This window comes from Sceloporus undulatus, chromosome 1, assembly GCF_019175285.1.
Source record: "Sceloporus undulatus isolate JIND9_A2432 ecotype Alabama chromosome 1, SceUnd_v1.1, whole genome shotgun sequence".
Classification (NCBI taxonomy): Eukaryota; Metazoa; Chordata; class Lepidosauria; order Squamata; family Phrynosomatidae; genus Sceloporus; species Sceloporus undulatus.
This window is the reverse complement of record NC_056522.1, coordinates 261,384,843-261,400,421: the sequence shown is the minus strand read 5'-3', so window position 1 is coordinate 261,400,421 and position 15,579 is coordinate 261,384,843. Positions and strand designations below refer to the sequence as shown.

Here is a 15,579-nt window from a genome sequence, read left to right as displayed (position 1 = left end):
CGTGAAATCGAATCGAAGGAAGTCATGTGATGCGGATTCAGGGAAAGCGGAGTGAGTGCAAATTGTAGTTCCACACCGGTGCATACCATGGGGATTCAACGATTCGAATTGGGACCCTTGCACATGCTCAGTGGGGCCTTGAAGGCATCCTGAACCTTTGTACTTCTGGGGCTAAGAAGGGAGCCAGGCTCCACTTTCATGCGAATGCTAGCCTCACCCTTTTTTCTTCCTCCCTTCTAGTTTCCCTTCCCTGGCAGCCAAATTCAAAGGGTCTTCTGTGTCAGAGCCTTGATCCAATTCATCCACATCTATATCTATCCCAGTGGTCCCCAAACTGTGCCCTTTAAAGGATACTGGGCTTCAGCTCCCAGAAGCCTCAGCCATGTTGGCCAATAGCCTGGGATTCTGGGAGCTGAAGTCCAAAAGCCCTTAAAGAGCTATATCTATACAGTATCTCTATATATGTACATCCATCCTCCTGTCATTCAGTTGCCTTCTCTTAGGTTGCATCCACACTGGGGAGATAATCCAGTATAACTCCAGTTTAACTGTCCTGGCTCATTACTATGAAATTCTGGGAACTGTAGTATCCAAAAACATTGAGCCTTCTCTGCCAGAGAGCTCTGGTGTATATACTGTATGTGTGTCTGTGTCTGTGTCTGTATGTATGTATGAGTGTGTGTGTGTGTGTGTGTGTGTGTGTATACACATGTGTGTGTGTGTGTGTGTGTGTGTGTGTGTGTGTATATATATATATGAGTGTGTGCGTATATGTATATATGTGTGTCTGTGTGTGTGAGAGATAGATGTTGAGATTGACAGGAGGATGGATGTAGATGTGCATGAAATTGACATTGAGCCTTCTCTGCCAGAGAGCTCTGGTGCCTCGGCCAACTAGTAACCTAAATTATTATTATTATTATTATTATTATTATTATTATTATTATTATTTTAAAATAATAAATTATTATTATTTTAAAAATAAAGTATTACCATTATGGGAATTAGAGTTTGTTGTGGGGTCCTTAACTCGAGGCTATGGAATTCTGGGAGTTCCATCTCTCCCTCCATCCTCATGTTTCATTTCCTTCACATCTATTTCGAAAACATTAGTATACATCCTTAGGATAGATGTACATGTGGATGAAATGGATGGGGCTCTGACACAGGATCCCTTTGAACTTGGCTGCCAGGGATATGTGTGTGTGTGTGAGAGAGAGGCAGAGAGGGAGAAAGCACTGCTAGCCTGGCTGCTCTGCCGAAGTTGCATGGGGAAGAGGGGGGAAGCAAAGAGAGAGCTCCAATGGAGCGCCGGTTGCCCTGAAAGCGAAAAAAGCCACCAGAAGAAAATGGGGCACATTGCAGCAGGGCATCATGGGAGATTTGCAACCTGGGGGTCTTGCGATGGTGTTCAGGATTGGGATTCCACACCAGACCAATTCGCAGAGAGATCGAACAGAGCCCCAATGCGAATTGCGTCAATCCACTTATTTAGCGCACTCGCCAAATCGCGCCAAAATGAGGAGCCAGTAAGGATTCAGTTCGCAAGTCCCATGGAAGGGGCTCACATTTAAAGCTGCCAGGTATGAAAATACATTCTCGTTATCACGTCAATGCGAATCGCCCAATCTGCAGAAGCCCCACATCTGAACTGCAGAGACCCCGTCTGATAAATGCCTAGGGTTTGATTCTCAGCTCAGTCATGAAACCCACCAGCCTCGGGGAAGGCAATAGCAAACTTCCTCTGAACAAATCTTGCCAAGAAAACCCCACAATAGGTTCATTTTAGGGCTGCCATGAGCTGAAAATGACTTGAAGGCATGCAACAACAACAAGCTGTGACTTATGGCAACCCTGAAACCTACAAGTCACCCTGTTATCAATTGACAGCGCTGCTTAAGTCTTGCACATTGAGAGTTGTGAGCTTCTATCCATCTGCTATGTGGGTCTCACTCTTTTCCTACTGTCTTTCACCATTATTGTTTTGTCTAATGAGTCATGTCTTCTCATGAGATGTCCAAAATCCAATAGCCTCAGTTTAGTCATCTTGGCTTCTAGGAAAAGTTCAGGTGGGATTTGCTCTAAAAACCCATTTACTGGTCATGTTGACGATCTAAAGTATCTGTAGAACACTGTTCCAGCATTACACTTCAAATAAATTGATTTTTTCCCTCTCACCTTTCTTATCGCTCAGATTTAGAAGTGCTTCTAATCACAAACAGAATAACAACAACAACAACAACAACAACAACGTCATGTTGGTATACTGTGGAATTCTGGGATTTGTGATTTTGTGAGATAGTTAACTTTCTCTGTCTGAGAGATCTGCTGCCACAACACACTACAAATCCCAGGATTCCATAGCATTGAATCATGACAGTTAAAGCAGTGTCAGACTGGATTATTTCTGTCAAGCAGATGCAGCCAAAGTGGAAAGAGGAAGACCACAGTCCAAAATACACTGCTGAAATAATCCAGTTTGAGACCACTTTAACTGCTCTGGCCCAGTGCTAGGGAATTCTGGGAACTATAGTTCTGTAAGACATTTAGCCTCCTTTGTCAGAGGGCTCTGGTGCCACAGCAAACTACAGTTCCCAGGATTCCCTAACACTGAGCCAGGACAGTGAAAGCAGTCTTGAGCTGGATTATTTCTGCAGTGTGTTTTGGACCTGCATTACAGATGGATAGACCCAATCAAGGAAACCACCAACCACCCTGAGTTCGCAAGGTCTGATGACAGGTTGTCTTGGAGCAGTCTCTCTTTCATACTTTCCATTCTTCCAATCGTCAGAACTGGTGTCTTAACCACTAAGCCACTGCATCCCAAGATTTTTGTTATTTTAAAAGAATAATAAACATTAAGAACAATGTTATGCAATGTAATGAATTTCTTTTAAAAAAAAACTTTAGTTGCATTAATCTGCACAAATTATTGGGGAGGGGCTTTGTAACTGGTTACATAATACAGTAATTGGGTTTTTTGTTTTGTTTTGTTTTTTAAACTATCTCATCTTGCCTTTTCGGCAAAACTGATGAAGCTGGGAAAACTTGTCAGCTGCTCTGTTCAGCACCAGCACTGTTGCATGTATAAAACAGGCCCTGGGAGGAGGTAACTGAAAAATGATGTTGTCAGTTTAGTGGAGACCAGATTTAAATGGGAATGAGGGTTGTCAGTGGATGAAAGAAATAGGCCTTTTGCCTATACAGAAGGTCATGGGAGAGGGGAAGAAAGCAGGTGGGGGGATAGTTGCATCAACAGTATTGAACAGGATGCTAATATACAGAAAGAGTGGGGAAAGAAAAAAAATACAAATATGAATAATTATGCAGAATGAGTAGGATAGGAAAGACAAAGAACAAAGCTGCCTTTTGTGTTAAAAACACCTCTGTTCATCTTGCATGTATGTTAAGCAGTTTAAAAACCTGACAGAACAGCATTTCAAACTCTATTTCTGTCTTGTGCATGTGAATGCCAACAGCAGGAAAGTCTCCTAAAGAGGGTTTAAACAACATGCGTAAACACTATTTCCAGAAGGGCCAGCATTTTCAGGAACAGAGGGAAGACAGTAATTTAGGAGGTGATATGGAAAAGGTCAGCTTCACAATCCTTCCTGTGATGCAGTTGTTAAAGACACAGGAGACCTGCTAGGGAAAAAGAGTTGCTAATTCTATTATATTGGGCCGCTACATACCTCAGAGAATGTCCCGGCTGGCGGCAGTGTTTTTTCCTCTGGAGGAAGCCACAGCCACCAAACCACGTGGCTTCCATGTGAAAGAAAAAGAACACGCAAAAGTGCGTTCTTTTAAAGCCGCAGGGGCAGCATAACAAGTGCACCACTGGCGCACTCATTACGTAAGCGCCACATGACAACGTGTGTATGCCACGCGGCATTTACATGACAGTGGCGGCACCCATTATAGAGGGCGCCTCCATTGTTATGGCGCTGTGCTGTACTAGGGTTAGGGACCATGCGGTTGCTGCGTGGTTCCTTAACTCTAGTATGGTGCCAGCATGGTGCTTTAGTGTCGTCTGTACTGCACCATTGCCACACTGAGGAAGCTTTTTTGAAAGAAAGAAAGAAAGAAAGAAAGAAAGAAAGAAAGAAAAGGTACAGTTCTAACTGCACATACTGGAAAACAAAAAGAAAGAATTGCCTCTCAGTAAAAATGTGTACAATTGTGTCAATATCACTTCTGATCCCACCGTTAAAGCTGAGAACTGCTGTGATCATCCAGTGAACCATACTGCCTAAATGTGCCAGAGTTTGCAAAACGTATTAAGGGGGTACAGCTCATAGAAACGCTAAGGCATCATGGCCAATAGTTGTTCTGGCTGGGGAGATTTGGGAAAGTTTAGTTCAGAGCCAGCATGATACAGTAGTTCCAGTGTTAGACCATGCCTCTGGAGAGCAGGGTTCAAATTCCTGCTCAGCCATGGGGGTGAGGTGACCTTGGGCAAGTCACATTCTCTCAACCTCAGAGGTAGGCAAAGGCAAACCTGCTCTGAACAAAGAAAGCTCCATGATAGGTTTACCTTAGGGTTGTCATAAGTCAGAAAGCACACAACAATGATAAAGTTCAAAGAAGTAATGCTCAGGAACGTAGCCAGGATTTTAGGAAGGGGGGGGGGTCCAGACTAAGTGCCACCGTTATAATGGGGCTTGGGCATGGCAGCGCAGCAGCATGCACCATTCATTTTTCTAATGGAAGGGGGGGTCCGGACCCCAAGAACCCCCCCTGGCTACGTCCCTGTAATGCTTTAAATTTCTGCTGAATGTGTTGGAAAACTTTGAGAGCTCATACAGTGCTCGAGCAGAGTAATAAAAATGGGCAAGGCAGAAACTGCACAATATCAGTCCCATGCTCACTCACCTACATACAATGAGTCAAGCAGAGAGGCAAATTTAGACATAAAGTCCTCTTGCTATGACAGGCTATTATCTACGTTCTGCATTGGGTACCTGTGGTGGTTCATCCTGGCACTGTTCTGCCATCTTTCAGCTTCCCATTTCCATCAGGTTGCCGAGATCTTTCTGCATCCCATCTCTCTTTCGTTATGTGTGAAAACTTGGCAGAACTGTTACAATTAATCAAACACGGGGTCTTATAGAAAGAAGATGGGAAAGAAGAAAAGTGTTGTCAGAGTGATATAGGATGTGAGAGGGTGTGGAAAACCAAATAAACAGTAAGATTGCAAACATGGAATCTAGCAAATCGTGAGCATAAGCTTGCAATGGTTCTCATCTCTAATGGAATGTGTCTAAACATGGGCAAGGCTCTTACTTTTGGTCTGTCTTACAATCATTACCCTGCTCAGCTTTCCTTCAGATTACATAGCCCGGCTCTTGCTGAGAGCTGGCCACAGACTTCTTTGTTAACTTTCTCTCCAGGGTTACCCCTTGAGGAGTGCTCTGCCCTCATTTGGCCTCTGGCTGTCTCTCCTTCCCACAGGGACTGGGAGGAATTCTTGAATGGCAAACCGGGGCCTCACATCACTGAAATCTCAACAAAATGGGTGTATTAACTTTTGGTTCGCAAAAATATGTAAATACGTAAGGGAATGCCAGCAATAACCTTCCATGCTTTATTGTATTTTTTTTTAAGCTACAATTTTATTTGCAAAATTTCCTTCTGTGGACAAACTGTTCCACATAAGAAAGGGTTACAAAGGGGGTTTCAGTCAATTTAGCTGCTTCTATACTTTATTTATTTTAAAGAAACAACCTTGTCTGTATGGTAATGCCTATATGACGTATCCCTACTCTCTAGAGGAGATGGGAATAGTCAGGAACAAACAACAGCCAGCTAAAACCAAGGGTTGTTTAATCTTGTATAATCTGAATAAGGCAGTTCTGCTTGACGATAGTTCTGTGAATGATCAGATAGCAATACAGAACAGAGCTTGGAAAAGTTCCCCTTTTCTTTTCTTTTCCCTTTTTGGACTATGCTTCCCATAACGGCTCAGCCAGCATGGTCACTAATCATGTTGTCCAGGGGAGTTTGGGAGTTAAAATTAAAAAAAGGAACTTTCCCAAGCTCTGACATAGGAAAATTGACATAGAAGATGGCTGGTGGAAATAACATTCTCAGAGTGTGGTTAGCATTTTGTTACATTTTAGCAAAGTTCAGAGCTAGGAGGTACTTTGGCTGCTGGAAATCCTGTCCACAGTAGTGTTGCAGGTGAAGTAAGATCAGCATATTAGCAGGCTAACCTATCTTGTTAGCAAATGTTGATTGGCATTTTTGAATACCATGCGTTTGCCCAAGTCATAGTTTCTAATTTTAGTCAAGAACAGGACAAATAATCCTTTGACATTTGGAAGAAGCTGGAAGTTGAATTGAGCTTTTTGCTTTGTGGGTTTTTAAAAATCTTTTGCTTGGGAGGGAAAAATGCAGAAGACAGTTGAAAAGAGAACCCACAAAAAGAAAGTATGTTTTAGAAAAACAATAACCATGTGGTGTCCATAATCCTACATCAAGGCATTTAAAGAATAACACACAACTCTCTGTTGCTCCCACCTCTGGAAGGAAGTTTTTAAGCCCCAGAGGCACTGACACTGTCATTTACTGTCCAGAAGGAACAGGGAAATTACCAGACAGTACCCGACTAGATCTCGAGTATCCGTTCCCCCCAATTCCCCTCCCCTCAGCACATTCTTCCTAGCCAGTAAACAGCTGTAGCAGCACCACTGGGCCTTGAAAGCAGTCTGGCATGGTGTGTGTATGGATGTTGTACACGGAAGTAGCAGGTATCTCCTTGCTCAACTTCCAAAAAAAGATACATGCATAGCCCTGAGCTACATGAAGATATGTTACCAAAGGGATTCCAGAGATTGTCTCCTCTCTGGCTTGTGCAGAACTGTCTCCTGGCCCAATGTTTTCTCAAGAGGGTTATGGGTGCTTTTGGAACCCCATGAACAAGAATCCCTGTGCAACAGTATGCATATTTATGGGAGATGATTTTTTTTTAGCAAGAAGAAAATCCATAGCCAGAGTTATACATGTCACCTTTCTTTACAATCAGAGAAAGTGTCCTCTCTATATATATACATGTGTGCGCGCACAAGCGCGTGCGCACACATGGCTAGATCGAGGAGAGAGCTCCTTCTTGTTCTTTTTTCATTGGCAACTGAAAAAAATCTTGTGCTACCAGAGCCAGGCTTTAAGAAATTTAATAGGATGGACTTTTAATAATGTGATATAAATAGATATAAATGGATAAAATTATCCTCATTCTCATCGCCATCACGATCCATTCGTACCACAAAAAACCCACAGCAGAGAATGAGAAAGGTGGTTTGCCTAGTCAGGCAGCAGCTGGTCCTTATCTGCATGTGCTGTGAAGGCCAAATAAACTTTTGCTCTCCTGTCACGTTGTTATGCCTTCTTTCTGGCATGATAATAATAGCACACTGACTCAAGTTATTATGAATTATCCCACAGATGTTCAGTTGGCCAAATTCTCTTTATTTTTCCTCTCCCACAATGAGAGCAAGCAGGTCTTTCTTGTCACAGGAGAAAATATTATGCATTTTGGAACATGACAATAACATATCAGCATGCTAAATGTAATGGGCCTAATTAACCTGGGTTTATTCCAGAAGGATTCAAGCTGGCTTTTCATGTCAGGTGTAGCCATTATATGAGAGGGTGGATGGGGTAAGAGGCCAAATATATCCCAGTTAAGAAAATAACCATTTAAATTTGAGTTGCTTTGATAGAGGGAAATGTTCTGGAATATGTTGTGGCAAATGGTACCCCAAAAAGGAGGACTGGATATGGAAATTATATGATATAATAGAAATGCCATGACTGTTTACTGCCACATTCTTTGTACTGTCCTCCTCTTCCTCCAGTGGTGGGGATGTTGTAGAGGGGCTGGCTCCTAGTCTTCAGGGGAGGGGTTGGCTGACTGATTGCATTGCAAAGTCAACAATTTGGGGAGGACAGATCCATGCCCTGTAGGAGCGCTGCTTTTCTTCTATTTTTATATTCTTATTTTTTGTTCATTTTTTCATTCTAGCCTGAAGTGTCAGGAGAGCCTTGGTCACCAGCTGGGGACAACTTGTTGTTTTGCAGATATTGAACTACCATCCTTTCTACAGGTTACATTGATGGGAGTTGCTGGTGGCAGCTTCAGGCTACGTTAATAGGTGCTGCAACAATATCCACACTTTGCCTACCCCAATCCTACATTGCAGCTTGTTAACTTGACACACTGGAGTAGGTCTGCTTGAACACCTAGTTCTGTATAATTCTGCAAAACCCAATTACAGTGTTATTTGTGTTCAATGGTGCATTTGGGCAATTGTCAGCACTAGCCTTACAGTGCTTCCCACCCTTTGGGTGGTAACCTATATAGTTTCACTTGCTTCAAAGTGTGGGAAAACAGCCTTGCTATGTTAAGGCTCCCTCCTGCTGTTCTGCTGAGCAAGGTTATGAATTGGTGTTCCAAAGCCCTGCCCTGATTGCACCTGGGGCCTAGGGATAATCTCCTCTGGTGACAAAAAGTGTGGAGGAAAATGTATATGGATACAACTTTCAAGATAGCCTTCTCACTCTGAGATTCATCCCCCTCGTTCTGAAGGCTGTAGGGTTTGTAGAGCCCATGTCTTGAGCGCTACAAACCCTAAAAACCATCTGTCCCATTCTATTTTAAGACTGGCTATTCAAACACCATGGCTTCGGTTTTAAGGCCTTTCTCCCCTTCTATTCATCCCCTTACCTTCTTTTTATAACACCTTGCCTGATGAGGAGATCTGGTCATCATGAAAGCTTTTTTCTCATCTGGTAAGTAGACCTAAGAGGGACACACTGGCTTAGCAGTTAAGAAACTGACTCTGATTATTGCAAGGCCAGCAGATCGGAAGTTCAAGACCCAAGTGCCACGTGACGGAGTGAACTCCCATCACTAATCCCAGCTTCTGCCAACCTAGCAGTTCGAAAGCATGTAAAAGGGCAAGTAGATAAATAGGTACCTCTTTGGTGGCAAGTTAACAGCATTCCATGGAGTTACGCTGGCCATATCAATACAGAATCGTCTTTGTCAATTATGGCTCTTTGGCTTAGTAAGAGAGAAAAGCACCACTCCCTACAGCTGGACACAACTGGACAATCTTGTCAATGCTGAAACTTTAAGTAGGCCTAATAGGCCCAGTACAGACCACTGGTCTGTGGCCTCCTGGGGCTGATTTTAGGGCTCGGGACTGCAGAGCGTCTGCATGCTCCCGAACCCTAGTATGTAACAGTGCTGCCATCATGGCGGCCTCCCATCCACATCGGGCCACCATCAGGATGCAAGCATGGTGCAGCGTCCGCACGTTGCAGCGCTGTGCGCACTCATGGCATCCACCGCACGCACCAAAAAGAACCTGCTTTTAGTGGGTTCTTTTTGGTGCAGAGGGAGGCCATGTGGTTTGGCTACTGCAGCGTTCCTCAGAAGCAAAAATGGGAACCTCCAGCTCGCCCTTTCAGGGCAGTCTGTTGAGCCCTATAGAAACATTGCCCCCATTGGGGATTTTAGTATATACCATATTTGCTTTCTCTCTCTAACTGCTGGTTCTTGATTTGACTTCCAGCTCCTAGCTCTCTCTCTTTGACTCCCTAAAGCCCAGAAATGACAAACACGAATCTCAGGAGGTAAAGTGGGGTAAGTATCCTGTTTTAATTGGTTAATTGTGCCTTTAGCCTGTTTTAAAATATTATTCTTTTAAAAAACTGTTCTGAATTGCTCAGATTGATTTTGCTTGTATGCTGTCCCAAGTTCACACAATACAGAGGAGGAAAGAAATATTTAAACAAATAAGGGGAAGTAGCCTGGTGCTATTCAAAGTGGTGGTCCATGGAATGTGTTGTGTTTCCAGCAAAGAAAGAAACAGAAAATTATCACACTGCCCTTTCCTGTCCTTTCCTCTCGAGTTAGGCACAGCATGTAAACTGTAATGTGTAGATTTTATCACACACCTCCTTGCCAAGGAGGGAGGCATTCCATTCCTGATCATGGCATCCCATACCCAATCTGGACTTCTCCTGCACTTTTTGAAAGAATGGGATTTCCCCATTCTTTGCAAGGTGCGAGAGAAGTCTGAATCAGGTACGGGGTGCCTCCTGCCTGGGCATGGAGGTGTGCAATAAAACCCACAGATTACAGTTTATACCCCGCACCTAGGTACCTAGTTCAGGAGGAAAGGATGGGAAAGGGCAGTGCAATAATCTCCACACTTGAAGCAACAACAGCTGGTCCCCCCACTATGGATAGCCTGAGAAGCACTGTACTAGCACACTTTGTCTGGCAACTGGTCGCAACTGACCCCACCAAAAAGAGCAGTAGAAGCTTGTGACAGCACTTGATACCACTCTGTGCCAGAGCAGGTGCCTTCAGTTCACCTCTGCTTGATTTCTTGCTTGTCCATTCCTTAGTTCTCTGGACAACTGAGCAGGCAGTGGCCCTGATGATTCATGAGTTGGAGTGCCCCAGTGAGATCAGCTTTCCCAATAGTCCCTAGAACAGAAGCCAGGATTTTCAGTACCTAGGTTTACACCATTCATTAAAGTGCCTCAATAGCAGGACATTAAGATGTACAAATTTGGATCCATCCATTTATTAAAAAGAACCAGGCTCCCATTACTTAGCAGTGCTGTCCTGTGTTGCTGCTTTGTCTTGTATATGGGATTGTCATTTCGATACCTACTTCTAAAATGTCCAGTATTTATTTCTGATGCATTTCACTGGCAGGGTGAAAATCAGAGCAACAGAGAATTTAAGAAATGTTCTGTTAGATTTCTGTGAAAACAGTAATGGGGATAATGTATAACCTAGCAAGTTGTGTCATGAGAAATGCTGCTGTATAGATGACATTAGATGACACTGTGAACAGGGTTAAAGAAGAAAAGAAAACCCATGTGTATTTGTAGAGAATGCACTTCCACAACCAGTGGTGATGTGGGATTTAGGGGCTGTAGGATGTTACAAATTGGAGTGAAGACATTATTAGTGGTTGTAAAGAACTTTTTAAAACCCTCTTATGTGCTTAATCATCACCTGCTGTAGAACATTCAGGCTGTATTTCACTTCAGGTATATTTATCATTCTTAGCAAGTGCTTGGCCTATGATAGGTTCAGCATTTACCCCTGCCTCCCCTCATAAAAGGTTTTGGAAGTGAAGCTATACTTTCAGCTTTAGCAAACTGCTTTCACAAGGGTCAACTTTCCTGGCCTCTTTGTCAAGAAAATGTCATATGAACACACATATTAACAACCACTTAAGTTTAAATCCTGAGTACTTCTTTAGACAGTAACTGGAAAGAAATCTTCCAGTAACATTTTTCCACCATGGAAACAGACATGCTCTCTAATATAACATTCACATCTTAGACATTTTGCCTGAGAAAGGCAGAATTTCCAAATGAGAAGAGAAAGCAATAGACGATAGTGTGGCATTTTACTATGCAAGCAAACTATTTTAAAAGCCCATCAGACAAATAGTTATGGCTTAAAAGAGACTGGGATAAAAAAATAGCTCATTAAAAAAAACTATTCTCTTAAAATCACAAGTTACCATAATGAAACAGGACTCATTTAGGAGAAAAGTGGGGGAAGAAGCCAATCTCCTAATCCAGGTAATGACTGGGCTGAAACTGCTAGAAAACAACATTAAATAATGGATTTATTTGATGATATTAAAAATGCATGATCATGATCTCCTTTCCTGAAATATAGCAACAGACATTATAGCCTTTCTCTTGTTTGTTAAGGTACAAAAACTATTTTGTTGCATACTGTTGTTGTTTTTTTACTGTCCAGGCCACTCAGAGCTGGGTGCTGGGATTCTTCCCCTGCCCTTCACCTCTAGAGATGTTCGGTTACAAGGCCCATCAACTCCACCCAGCATGGCTAATGTTCAGGGAAGATGAGAGTTGTAGTCCAAAATCTATGAAGGGCACCAACAAGGGAAAACCCAAAATTATAAGGGAGAGAGGAAAAGATCTCAGCTTCTAACTCTTGGGGGCAACTATACAATGCACCATTAGCCTGTCTTCGCCTTAGCCTATTTGTACATGTACCTATGCTTTTTAAAAAAAAGAACAACAACAACCAGAATTAGATTTTATCCCCCGCACTATATTCATACTCCAGCTGTTAATTCTTCCTGATTGCATACAGCTTTTAGTCAGCAAGAGATAATGTAACATCATTCTACAATACAAGATTTAATTATAAAGCCACATAGCTTCAAGGCAAGAACAGTAAACAAACAAACAAAAATTAAAGTCTACCTCTAGTTTGAAAGCTAACTGGATTTCAGAAAAAGTCTACATTCTCAAATCGGTTGAGTGGCGGCACATCCATTTACAGCAGGAAATTAAGCAAAACACTATCCATAGGATTTGATCAACAGCCAGAAAAACACAAACAGGCATGCTTACTATAGTCAGAAAAGTGGAACATCCCTCAAGATGTATTTGAAGTATCCACACATTTAAAATACAAAGGATTTGCGTTGCCCACGCAGAAGCCAGGCCAACCACTCTTTGAAGGAAATTGGTAGTAAGCAGGCTGCTTTTCCTGATGCTTACTGGCAACAATTAGAAGCCTCAGTGGAGCAAGATGAGCTGTTGAGTCAGTCATCGATCCTTCCAGATCAAGTAACTAGGAGCCTTTGTGTAGTCTATTAGCCTGGTAGACGTGCTTGGGAGGGGAAGAAAAGCAATGTTCTGAGTAGGGACCTTAGTCAATGCTTGGAAATGTTACTTGCTCTGAGTCCATAGCTCTGTACCATTTGCATTTAGAAGGATCCTAGCTTCTCTGCTAATTAAAAGAAAAGGAATAAGGATGAATCTGCCAAAAACTGAGGCAACTGTTATATGTATTTCTTCCTTGTGGTATCCACATGTCAAGAAAATGCCAATGGTCTGAATCTTGCTTATTCAAGATAGCCTTGGTATAGATGCAGATGAAGCTGCATTATGGCAAGTAATAGGCTGGGTGACCTTTTGGTCCCTAATGCCTTGTGATCCTGAGAATACTCTGATTCTCTACATTTAATTACTTCCTTCCTGCCATAAAGTCTTGCATCCCTGTGTTAAGAGTGTAAAGAGCACTCCCTTTTATCCAAACCTTCCACTGAGGAAGACAAAATACCACTATGCAAATATTTTCAGTGTGTTGTAGTACAACTAGATGAGTAACATCCAGGACCGGTCCCTTCATTAGGCAGTGAGAGCAGATGCTCGTTGGAAATGGCAACACCAACCTGACTATTCATCCCCATTGGGGGATGCTTTTCCATCACCACTACTAAAGCAAGAATCAATTTCCAGGCTATTCAGCTTCTGTTGGTGAAATTAAAAAGGTGCAGTGTTATCCACTGCCTCAGGTAGCAAAACGTCTTGGACAATGTGATGATGCCAGTAAGCCTTGAGTCAGTATGGAAAGGATCAGGTGCCTCACATTGTGAATGTTAGTGAAAAGGAAGAACCAGCAACATACTAACTATCAGGATTGCGAAGAATGAGTCTTAATCAACTACTTAAATTTCTACTTGCAGAAAGCCCTTTCCTTATAAGAGGCAATGACATTTAACAGAGCTGAGCTATTGTTGAGCTTAGCATCCAAACTCTGACTACAAGGACAACTCCTTTCCCTGTCTTTCTTAGGCCAAATGGAAGACCTAGCTCCCCAATGAAAATGAGTTTTCATGGCTATCCTCCACCCAGGATTTAAAAGATCCACTCCAAGTCTGGCCAAAATGTGGCATGCCAGCCTTACATGTGGAATGCACCCCCTCAGGATGTGATGATGTCTAACATGTTAGATCAATTGGCTAACAGGTAATGCCTAAAAGAAGATACATGCATGGGGGAGTGGGGAAAGGAACCTATCAGTGTCTATTAGAGAACCTGGTATTCAGTGTGCCACTAAACACAGCTTGCTAGGGTGTGGCGAACGCTATTTCCTCCATGTTCTGCTTTGTTTGGCCAAAAGCATCTGACTAAACACAGTGGCAAGCAAAATGCTAGCCCAGATGGCCCTTTGGCTGCTCTCATTCACTGCTGTGCCACAGACTATCATCAGTTTCTGGCTTTTAAGGTGGTTAGGAAAAACACTCCAAACATGTTTCCTAACAATGTACAGGCTTCTAGACTTGCCATGTTCTCAGCTCTGCAACCTCTGCCTTACTAATGCCATCCAGTTCCTGAGTGCATGACTCATCACTGCACAAAAGCCTAAGTAGAAGTTCACTCTGGGATGTAGTCCCGGAAGGAGTTGAAGCTCAGGCTCCTGCCACCTGAGGCCAGGGTTGAATTGGCATGAATCTTTGGGATCTTTTCCATGAGTTTAGACACGGCTCGCCTCTTGAAAGACCCTGGGGAAAAGTGCCCTTGCTTCATTAGCTCATTGTACAAGGTATTGAAAACTGTCACAGTCTCCTCATAGCTGTCCCTGGTAGAGATCTCATAGAATGGATGCTTCAGGGCCTTGGAGAGGTTCTCTCCATCCTCAGAGGACACCATTCGGTCAAACTGCAAGTCCTTCTTATTCCCAACAATCACAACTGGTGGGTCTCCACTTCCACTGCTCCGTTTTGGGCTGGAATGGATGTGATTGATAAGGAAACAGAGCCTCATGACTTCATCAAAGCTGCAGCGGTCAGTGACAGAGTAAACCACAGCAAAGCCATCTCCCCACTTAATCTTCTCTTCAATTTGTAGAGAATCTTCCTCCTAGGGACAAAGAGGAATCAGAGGATCACAGATTAGCATTTAATTTGTGACAGCTTCTCTATGAATTGTTTAGTACACTGATTATTATGGCTGAATATATCTTGAACATTAACATGAAGGAACAGAGACAGATATACAGGGGTGCAAAGAGAAAGTGAAATAAGGGAAGTTGGAGAGAGGTTTGTGTACTCCCTTCACATTCTCAGTTACAAACTATACATTCCCTCATGTACACTCTGCAGTTTTTCAGTGTTGCCCCAATGCCCACTGCACATATATATTGACCAATAAAAGCTGAAACTATAACTCGCAGCTCTAGAACCTGCAACAAAATGATGCAATATGGAATATTCTTGTTCAGGGTTCCAGTTAGCCAGACATATCATCTTCCAGGATTCTCCATTCTTTCCCCCTTCCCAATTTATAATTTATATATATATATCGCTTTATTAACAGTTTGCCAACATTCTATGCCTACTAAACATGCTTAATGCTCACCAGCTTATTGTGGTTATCCCACTCCCTAAAGTTTTTCTGTAAGTTTCTTTTGTACTTCTGCAACACCTGTGTCTTCCCAGTCATAGGCCAACAGACTAACTATTACGCTATAATGGCTCTCATTACTTCAGAAATACAGACAGTAACCATTTAAGACAGTACGCATTATTACCTCACATTTCTGAGGGGTTAAGGGAGGCTGTGGTTGTCTCAGAGCACTCTAACATATATCCAAGTACCTCAAAATTACTGAACAGGAAGGTCCAATCACCACTCTTTGGTAAAATGTAACGTTTCTATGTGGGTGGCTAATCGGTGATAGGACCACTAAGTCAGGCGTCGGCAACCACCCCGCGG

At 42.8% G+C, this 15,579-nt stretch overlaps 2 protein-coding genes across 2 annotated transcripts in view; both read right to left on the bottom strand.

Moving 5' to 3' along the window:
* LOC121926322 (sodium/hydrogen exchanger 10-like) overlaps positions 1–15,579 on the bottom strand; it is a 587,624-nt gene that overhangs the window by 448,470 nt on the left and 123,575 nt on the right. The gene's annotated exons all lie outside the window — the stretch shown is intronic.
* LOC121924416 (ras-related and estrogen-regulated growth inhibitor-like) overlaps positions 11,649–15,579 on the bottom strand; it is a 34,706-nt gene continuing 30,775 nt past the window's right edge. The window contains exon 4 of the mRNA XM_042455878.1: positions 11,649–14,721. Within this exon, the coding sequence (XP_042311812.1) occupies positions 14,239–14,721 (483 nt within the window). The 3' untranslated portion in view covers positions 11,649–14,238. The remainder of the gene's footprint in view (positions 14,722–15,579) is intronic.